Source organism: Symphalangus syndactylus, chromosome 9, assembly GCF_028878055.3.
Source record: "Symphalangus syndactylus isolate Jambi chromosome 9, NHGRI_mSymSyn1-v2.1_pri, whole genome shotgun sequence".
In the NCBI taxonomy this organism is placed as follows: domain Eukaryota; kingdom Metazoa; phylum Chordata; class Mammalia; order Primates; family Hylobatidae; genus Symphalangus; species Symphalangus syndactylus.
Window position 1 is genome coordinate 29,911,189 of NC_072431.2, and position 9,522 is coordinate 29,920,710.

The 9,522-nt window shown below is 50.7% G+C and overlaps 2 protein-coding genes across 6 annotated transcripts; one reads left to right on the forward strand and one right to left on the reverse strand.

The window, feature by feature from the left end:
* Nucleotides 1–226: 226 nt before the first annotated feature.
* Nucleotides 227–9,484, reverse strand: NOP9 (NOP9 nucleolar protein). 4 transcript variants are annotated; one of them, XM_055291657.2, is made up of 10 exons: nt 9,119–9,481; nt 8,471–8,911; nt 7,604–7,714; nt 7,220–7,361; nt 6,902–7,094; nt 6,111–6,251; nt 5,470–5,595; nt 5,139–5,286; nt 4,727–4,755; nt 227–4,387 (listed from the first exon to the last, which is right to left on the reverse strand). In XM_055291657.2, the coding sequence occupies exons 1-10, from the start codon at nt 9,363–9,365 to the stop codon at nt 4,367–4,369; spliced, it is 1,599 nt and encodes a 532-aa protein (XP_055147632.1). In that variant the 5' UTR covers nt 9,366–9,481; the 3' UTR covers nt 227–4,366. The 4 variants fall into 4 exon arrangements, with proteins under 4 accessions (XP_055147632.1, XP_063465386.1, XP_055147631.1 ...); XM_055291656.2 differs by having other exon boundaries at nt 1,170–4,387; nt 4,727–4,832; nt 5,050–5,286; nt 9,119–9,484; XM_063609315.1 differs by having other exon boundaries at nt 1,170–4,387; nt 4,727–4,832; nt 5,050–5,286; nt 7,604–7,756; nt 9,119–9,479.
* CIDEB (cell death inducing DFFA like effector b) lies at nt 1,398–3,699 on the forward strand. 2 transcript variants are annotated; one of them, XM_055291662.1, is made up of 5 exons: nt 1,398–1,525; nt 1,807–1,951; nt 2,802–2,951; nt 3,188–3,378; nt 3,558–3,699. In XM_055291662.1, the coding sequence occupies exons 1-5, from the start codon at nt 1,485–1,487 to the stop codon at nt 3,688–3,690; spliced, it is 660 nt and encodes a 219-aa protein (XP_055147637.1). In that variant the 5' UTR covers nt 1,398–1,484; the 3' UTR covers nt 3,691–3,699. The 2 variants fall into 2 exon arrangements, with proteins under 2 accessions (XP_055147637.1, XP_055147638.1); XM_055291663.1 differs by lacking the exon at nt 2,802–2,951.
* Nucleotides 9,485–9,522: the final 38 nt, after the last annotated feature.

Here is a 9,522-nt window from a genome sequence, read left to right on the forward strand (position 1 = left end):
GCAGGGCACCAGGAGCACTGTCTTAGTTTGGGTTCTTCCAAAGCAGAGCTTGAGCTAAGGGCTTGGGTACAGGTGATGCTGTATTTGGGAGGTTAACTCAGGAAGTGAGGGCATAGGGTAAAACAAGAGAGAGGAATGCCATTATGAGTATGTTAAGTCCCTTCAGTAGGCCTTGGGAACCTTTGAGAAAAGTATAGATTGCCCAAGACAAAAGACTGGCAGGGTGATCAGTCCAAAGCATTTATTAGGAGAATGTACTTAACAAGTGGGCTACAGCATATCCTCACAACAGACAGTGAGAGAGAGTTGTTCTGCCTAGGTATATCCAAAACAAGGGGGTCAGGGTATGGAGTTTATGAGCGTTCAAGGCATTTGGTTCAGGGCCAGGGCCAGTTTTTTTCAGTGTTTTGGGCAACAACCTGAATACCTTTTCAAGGCTCTGGCTCAGCCCCAGGGGACATGCAGCTGGCCAGGTCACAGGGCAATCAAGTTACTCTGTGTTTCTTTGTCAGGACGCAGAAAAAAAGTGGGGAAGCTGGGGGACCCTACAAGGATCCTGGCCAGGAAAGCAGGGATTGTGTTCATTTGAGGGTTTCACTGTCAGTGAGAGTCTCAGCTTCCATGCAACTGTCCATCACGGCTGCAACTGAAATCAGAGCTGGGACACAGCGCACCAAAAGCTAAAGTCTTGATGCCATCAAAGGACATCCCTGCCCCATTCACATCTCCTTCACGTCCATTAACTGGCAAAAGGAGAAAAGTGAGAGAGAAGATGACCTAAGTGTGACTGAAGCAGGCAGTTCTGGAAAATGAAGCCAGAGCAATGAGCCGGCCCCTCCTTTGACCAAGGAGGAAGGAAGGAGCAGGTAAGCAGGAAGGCCAGGGAGACAGGACCCTAATGATCCTGAATCCATGTATCAGGATCCATCCTCTCCTTACACCCTTCCTGGACACAGTCTCACCTCTCATTTTCCAAAGCCCTGCCATGCTGCCATCCCGCTTCCCCACACTCCGCCCCGGGTTCCCTTTTCCTAAAGCTGCAGATTACAGCTTCTCCAGTAGGTGGCAGCACACACAGAGCCACTCACATATACTGCAGCTTCTCAGAGCCTGAGAGCCAGAAACCGTCCCCAGAAATTCCCTTCATAGAAATAAAAAAACACCAGAAGTCACATTTCATCCTTTTACATGGTTCCCATCTACCCTCACAACACATGTCGTCACCAAAGACACACATACAAGCTCCAATGGCTTTTGCCAGGCAATTCTTCCTCCAGGACCCCATCTGTCCCCTCCCTCATCCCTCCCCTTGGACTTTGCCCTTCTTACTGGCCAGGCAGGGGGGCCAGAGTCCAGGCTTGACTCATTCCCACCTTGTCCTGGGCTGAGATCCCAGGTTTGTAACAGAAAACACCATTAAAGCCCCAGCACAGGAGAGAACCACCCAGCCCAGAAGTTCCAGGGAAGGAACTCTCCCGTCCACCATGGAGTACCTCTCAGCTCTGAACCCCAGTGACTTACTCAGGTGACTGCTAACCCTCCGCTCTACCCTCCACCTTTAGGGGATATATATCAGCCCCTAGGAGACTAACCAGTACCCCTTCCTCCTGCTCCCCACTCCACAGTGGGCTTGTCAAGCTCCTGAGCCACCCACCCCCACCTGCACTCCATGGTCTCTCCCTCATCCCTAATCTATAAACCTAGATCTCTCTCTCCCTAGCCCTCTAGCCACTCTACCCTCATCATGCCCTTTACACTCACCAAGGCCCTCCTCGCCCCTTCTTGACTTTTCTTCTCAACTACCAGGTCAGTATCTAATATAAGCTCGGAGTTTGGAAGGAGGGTCTGGACCTCAGCTCCACCACCCCAGCGACCTTTCCGTGTCTGTGATCACAAGCGGACCATCCGGAAAGGCCTGACAGCTGCCACCCGCCAGGAGCTGCTAGCCAAAGTAAGTAGGCCAGGTTCCTGGGTTCCTATAGCAGGGGTAGCCAAGGGGCTCCACAACAGTGGCAACTTGCGATGATGGAGCAGACGGCTGAAGTCACACAGCTGCCCCTCCCTCTGAGGGCTAAAAGCAGTGGGGTGGACCTAATGAGCTCTGGTCAATTTGTTCATTTTCCACCTAGTGAGCTTTTCTATGGGAGCAGGGGTTAGCAGGAGATAGGGAGAGTTGGAGGGATGGAATTCAGAAGCCAGTATGGAAAGGTGATTTGTATGACAAATCAAGTTCAAATTCTGATTCTGCCACTTCTTGGCTGTCAAACCTTGGGAAGTTGTTCAACCTATCAAAATCTCAGTTTCTTCAACTATACAAAGGCAATAATAATACATCACCTCCTAGGGTTGTTGAAAGGAGTAAGAGGATAATGTAGGTAAAGTCCTCATACCTGGCACAGAGTAAGGACTCAAAAAGGTTAAACACTATTACTGAAAACACTTCTGGAGAACTCTGAGGGTGTGGGAAGTGAGGTGCAGCATTGTAGATAAGACAGAAGGGTGGACTTCATGAGAACCTGGCTTGCTTCCCAATTCCAAACCAGAAGTGACTTGGAGGGGAGCAAGGGGAGATGCCAATGACATGGTAGGAGCAAAGAAGAAAAAGGTCAGCCTCTAGCTAGGATCCCCCAAAAACTGAAGAACACGGAGAGCTGCAGCCTTTAGGAGGTATCAAAGTGCCGCAAAGTCAAGGTGGGACATCGACCAATGTCTAGAGCCAACTGATGGATGTTGGGCAGCTAAAGAGGGAAGGGGCATGGGATAAGACCTGCCCTTCCTTCTTGCTTCTTGCCATTGGGCAGGCATTGGAGACCCTACTGCTGAATGGAGTGCTAACTCTGGTGCTAGAGGAGGATGGAACCGCAGTGGACAGTGAGGACTTCTTCCAGCTGCTGGAGGATGACACGTGCCTGATGGTGTTGGAATCTGGTCAGAGCTGGAGCCCCACAAGGGTAAGAGGCCTATACTGGGGCTGCTTCCAATGGCCGTCCTTTAGAGCTTTCCCGGGCTTCCTCTCTAGCTTAACCCTGATCCTGGGGATCAGGTGCAGGGGGAGTTGTGGAATTGTCAAGAATGTCACACAGTGGACAGAAAGTCCAAGCGAGGGAGGGTCTGACCCAGTGCTGATGGAGATTAGTGGTGGGTGTCTGGTATGAGGATCTACTGCACTGACAAGGGTGTCCTACAGAGTGGAGTGCTGTTATATGGCCTGGGACGGGAGAGGCCCAAGCACAGCAAGGACATTGCCCGCATCACCTTTGATGTGTACAAGCAAAACCCTCGAGACCTCCTTGGCAGCCTGAATGTCAAAGCCACATTCTACGGGCTCTACTCCATGAGTTGTGACTTTCAAGGACTCGGCCCAAAGAAAGTACTCAGGTCAGAAATCAACATGTCATACTTCCCTATCCCCTACAATTGGATAGTCCCCATAATCCCTCCTCTTGCACCCACCTACCCCTAGCTAGCTCTTGCTTGTGGAAAGTCCTCATCTCCCAGCTTGATGGCTTCCTCCCAGGTTTCCCAAATCATCTGATTTCCTCGTCTCTGCCCTTCAGGGAGCTCCTTCGTTGGACCTCCACATTGCTGCAAGGCCTGGGCCATATGTTGCTGGGAATTTCCTCCACCCTTCGTAATGCAGTGGAGGGGGCTGAGCAGTGGCAGCAGAAGGGCCGCCTCCATTCCTACTAAGAAGAGGCTCTGAGCTTCTGCCCCCAGGATCATTCCAAGCGACCCACTGCAAAGACTATGACAGCATCAAATTTCAGAACCTGCAGACAGTACAGGCTAGATAACTCACCCAATTTCCCCACTGTCCTCTGATCCCCTCGTGACAGAACCTTTCAGCATAACGCCTCACATCCCAAGTCTATACCCTTACCTGAAGAATGCTGTCCCTTCCTAGCCACCTTTCTGGCCTCCCACTTGCCCTGAAAGGCCAAGATCAAGATGTCCCCCAGGCATCTTGATCCCAGCTTGACTGCTGCTACATCTAATCCCCTACCAATGCCTCCTGTCCCTAAACTCCCCAGCATACTGATGACAGCCCTCTCTGACTTTACCTTGAGATCTGTCTTCATACCTTCCCCCCAAACTAACAAAAACATTTCCAATAAAAATATCAAATATTTACCACTAAGACTTCTGACTCCAATTTAAACCAGGAAAGGGATGGGGTGGATACCCCATTTTGCCCTCCCCCATCAACACCCAGTCCCAGATCCAAAGCCTCAGTCTTCAAGTATGGAGTTCAATGCCCGCCTCCGCTTGGCCACCGCACCCTGCTGCTGTTCCCAAGCCTCTCGCCGCTTTAGGAAGGTAGTCAAGGCCACATTTCGAGCCACATGGTGGCCGAAAGGGTCTCTCATCAGCTCCTGGTTCTGCTCCCCTGCAAAGGGAACCACTCATGTTTAGTACTACCATGCTCAAAGACAGACTCTACCTGAGGTAAAGATCCCTCCATTTCCCCCAGACCCTGGGACTGCCACTGGGATAAAGTGAACACTTCACTTTCCAAAGAACAGAAGTCAGAGGGCAGGGTGAGGGCAGAGGACTGCACAATCAGTCAGCGGAAGGGAAGGGGAAAGCAGACTGCTAAGAACCCATGAGCAAGACCACCCTTTGGAACTAAAGACTGTTGAATTTCAGTAGACTTCCCGGCTACCCAGTGATCTGGAGTAAGAGAGGGGAGAGTCTGGAAACATCAAAAAGAAGGGCTGGTACTCACCCAGCTCAGCAGCAATTTCCTTCCGGGCCCTCAAGGCTGCTCCACTCCAGATGGCATCTAGCACACGGCTGCCATGGCGACTACAGGCCAGAGCCACATATTGTCCCTGTATGGAGACAAGCAAAGTAGGTCTCTCTAGCAAAGTCCACAAAAGTGTATTTTGGGGGCTTGCAGAGAGTGAATTTTCTGAAGTGTTTAGGGGCTGAATTAAAATAGTCTAGGAATTACATAGCGTTTTTGAGTCTGAAGGTACAGTCCGGGGAAAGCTCATATTCTCTAAATGGATGATGGTGGGGAATCAAGGCAGAAGCCAGAAATCTAACCTTTAGGTTCTGCAGCACACGGCGGCGCTGCTTGCGCGTCACAGAGGGGCTGGTCAGGATGGCATCGAGCACATGAGAGCCAGCAGGACTTTGGGCCAGGGCCAGAAGTTGTGGTCCCGTCAAGGCACCCAGACTTCGAAGTACAAGACCAGGAGTGGAGAAGTGCAGTAGATGCTGGAGCAGTAGAGACCCAAGGACTGTCACATCCCCCAAGGCTCTGGCTGCGGCCACTGCCACCTGGCAGCGCAGAGATAGGAAATTAGGAGGCGCCAACAAGCCAGGTGGATGAGCCCATCCCCAGAACACTGCCACCTCCACCTGGATGAAGTCACCACTCTCACCTCAGAAGTCAGAGGCTTGCTAAACCCTGGGAGGCCTGGCTCCCAATCAGTCACTGGCTTGGCCTCTCCTCTACCTCACCTGGTGCTCTGCAGGCACTGCCCCCTCCTCCTCCATCAGTCCATAGTACACCTCATAAGCCATCAAAGTGGCAAAGAGAGGCACACAGGCCACTTGCCGGGATGAGGGCTCTGCACAGTGGAATGCCTAAAGAAGAAGACAAAATATGATGAACCTGAGAACTTCTCCATCCCTAACCTCAACTTTAAGGGAACACCTTCAGGAAACGAAAAAAGGCCCAACTCCACAAGAATGTGAGCTCCATGACAGCAGACCTCATGCCTTGCTGTATCCCCAGCCTCTATCACATACAGGGGTTAATAAACATTTATCCCTTAAATAAACTTCTCTCTTAGTTCTGGGAGACAATTTTTGTTCCAGGACTGTGAAATAACATTTGGCCTCAGCCGGGTACGGTGAGCCGAGATTGCGCCATTGCACTCCAGCCTGGGCAACAAGAGCGAAACTCCATCTCAAAAAAAAAAAAAAATTAGCCGGGCGTGGTGGCGGGCACCTATAGGCCTCATTTTCCCCCATTCCTGTGAACTCCTTGGGCGTTAGACTTCCTGAGTCCAGAGGTACAAAAACTTAAGATTAGATAAGTCCTAACAGGTAGAAGTTGGACTGAGGGCATAAACAGATTGTGGGTAATATCCACTCACCTCCAACAAGAGCTGTAGGACCTTGGCTTGGTAGGCCCCAACTCTGCGACAGGCCCCTACCAGGGCAATGACTACCCCTGGGTGGCCCTGGGCCAATACAGCTTCCAGGACAGGGCTCAGCTCCTCAAACACAGGGGACAGCTGATGGGAAACATGGGATGTAACTTTGGCATTCTGGTAATGGTGGACCACATTATTCAGAGAAATCTTCCCAATGAAAACAAGTAAAAATGCTAGATAAAACATAAAAAGCATTGCCAGTATCAGGACTTTTGTTTGGCTAGATAAGGCCCAGGACAAGGGGGCAGTCTTAGAGGTGCCACCCCACAGGAAGGAACTTTAAGTGGCTCTTGCCTGTGTGTAAGGGAGAACTAGGGGCAAGGGGGGACTAAAATTAAACCTGCGCTTCCACTCTAACACCCAATGCATGAGACCACAAGGAAGCCCACCTTAGTCCTAAGCAGCAAAGGAAAAGAGAAGCTATGGCAAAAGCTCTAGCACTCATGTGGGCTTACAGCCAAGTACCAGAGTCTGGGTGGGCCATGGAACCTCAAGCTATGAACTTGAATGAAGCCAGTCTCTTGCTGGTCCTCATACCTGAGAGAAGTCAAAACAAATCCTCACTAGAAGGTGGGCACCTTTATCCTAAGCTCTGGAAAACCTCAAGGAATAGCTTTTCAAGGGCAATGGCCAGCACAATGTCAAGGGTATATAGAGGCAGACAGACCATAAAATAAGGTCCAATGATCAAGAATTAGCAGAAACAGATCCAGCTCAGGTTTCCAACTCACCAGCTCAGGGGTAGTGACTGCATCCAGTAAGCGCTGCAAAGGGAAGTTGGCAATGGGATGTGCAGCCAGGGTCTGCAGCTGCCCCTGCAAGTGCTCCTCAAAGAGGCTCTGGAGCCTTGGGGGCTCCAACACCAGCAGGACCTGCTCCAGGAGTCTGGAGCTCGTCTGATCTCGGAGAAATAGCAGTAGGGGACTAGGGACAAGAAGGGCATCAGGCAGTCTTAACTCCATTTCATGCAAAATACAGTTGCACTACATCACCTCATTCATTTCACACAGCCCCACCAACTTTGGTCAATCCTGAGGCCCTGACCATACCTGCCATCTACTGAGGAACTGCGAGTACTCAGGTAGCCAATCACAGCATTGCAGAGATGAGCGCAAAACTGGGGAAGTTTGCGGTGTAAGACCTGTAAAGCCACTTGAAGACAGAAGCTGGAGATCTTATCAGTGATAAACACTGTGGAGAGAGGGCAGAAATAAAGCAGCTTTCTCAAAATCCAGACAACCTGCATAACCTCAAACTTTAGGCAACAAGATACAGGGCACTATGGACACAAAGGGACTATACAAAGTGCTTTGAACATCAAACCAGACTAGGTTTGAAAAGAAGGGGAATAACGTGACCTAAGGGCCTTGCTTGGTGGTAAAATCACCTCCAGAAAAGTAGATACAAGACCCTCCTCCTACTTCCCTCCTTACCTGCAATGTCCTTCAGAAAGGAGGAGCTCAGATCCTGAAGGCGATTCAAAAAGGTTTCAGGGACTTCAAAATCAGCAGGCTTACATTCCTGAGCTGGGGCCTTCTGTGCTTCTGAAGGAAGATTAAGAACATGTGCAGTGGGGAGATCACAAACTGCCATCCAGGAGAGAAAAATTCCATAGATGAACAAGGATTCCGCTTGGAGATGCAGAACAGATGTAGTACAACTGAATGTCTCTTCTGGATGACTGAACTGAGACTACATTTCTGTCTTAATTTTTCTAAGAAACTTCAACCAGCTTCCCCATGGTCCACAGAAGACAGTTCAACCCCCTCAGCCAGGTATTCAAGGCATTCCAAAATAAAGCCTCATTTAAACTCGCTGACTTTATTTCCCAGAGTTTTTCAAAATGTGGATCGCAGCTCAAGACTGTATCATGAAATCAAGTTAGTGGTCTCAACTAGCATTTTTTTTTTTTAAAGAAATAGAGCAGAATAAAGTTTTGAAAAGAAAAAAAAAATAACAGAGTGGGCTGCATGTAGTAAGGGTATTCTTTCCTGAACTTTTGCTTGAGTCCAGTATGTATGTTACTTTTGCTTGAGTCCATTTGTATATTAAGTCATGCTTAAAAATTTCTCCTCCTGCGTCCTTTCTACTAGCCTTCCCCCAAACACAACTGTACATCCCTACCTCTGGGCCTCTGCACACACTAATCTTCGGCTTTCTAAGCCCTATTCAGATTAGGGCAGGTCAAGCTAATTCTTCCAGGTCAAGCTCCCCCATGAAGACTTACTCTTCCGTTTACTGTCTCATTCTGAACTAAATTCTTCTTCCCCCTAGGTCCACTTTCCTCTTGTAATACTTACCAGATGATTGGGAACCACGAGGCCTAGCTCTCTCAGACTCCAGAATAGTCCCTCCTAACACCTGAAGCAGAGTTCTGACCACGAAGCTGCCATGTGTGTCTCCACAGTAGACAAGAAAATCATCACACACCTCAGCGGCTAGTCCCAGGACCAGCTCCTCCAGGGTCTCCGTGGGACCATCCTTCCCATCCTCCTCCTCCTCCTCTACAGCACTCCCCAGTAATCGAGGGAGCTGTAGCAAAGCACTTTGCAATACATGGACCCCGCATCGGTGACAGGCCACAGTGCGCAAGTTGGAGCGCAGAGTAGCCCACACGCGACAAAGCGGTTTCAAGGGACTGAATCCCAACAGTTCCTGCAGCATCTCACTGCCAGTTCTGTTCGTGGACAAAGCTAGGGCCTGAGTCTCTACTTCCTTCATAATATTGTGCACCATCAGATCTGGAAAAGTGAAGAAAGACACACTTTGAAGAGACTTAATAGAGAATACGGTTATGTACCCTCGCTTAACCAAGGGTCGTGGGTCGGAGGCCGAGGAAGAGGACATGGGAAATGAAACTAAGTCCCCACACCCTGCCGACCCTAGAAAGTTTCCTTGCCTGACCTGGATTTGATGCTCTTGGTCTAAACCCCGAAGTTGCTGCCTACCTCGTTCTTCCCCAGTCTCGGGAGCCTCTTTCAATGCTGACAGCGCCCGGCGGAAATATCCCAGAGCTTCCGGGCTCAGGTGCGGGTGCGAATCTGGAGCCGGCTCCGAGCGCCCATCCGGAGGCGGCCAGGGTTGCCGCTTACGGCCCGGTAAGGGGCGCCCCGACCCCTTGGCCCCGCGCCCCCGTTTGCCACCAGCTGGGAACCGGCGCCCCACCTTGTGTGGAGAGCGCGGACCCAGCCCCATGTGTGCTTCGCGACCTGTCCGGCTGCAAAAGCTTCCTTAGCTGCTGACAGACCTTCAACGGCGCCAAGCGTGCGCCTACTCCAGACCAAGTTTAGAAAGGCGGGCGCGCTCCTGACGTAGCTACTACGTCATAGTTCCGCGCGGCCCCAGCCGGGCG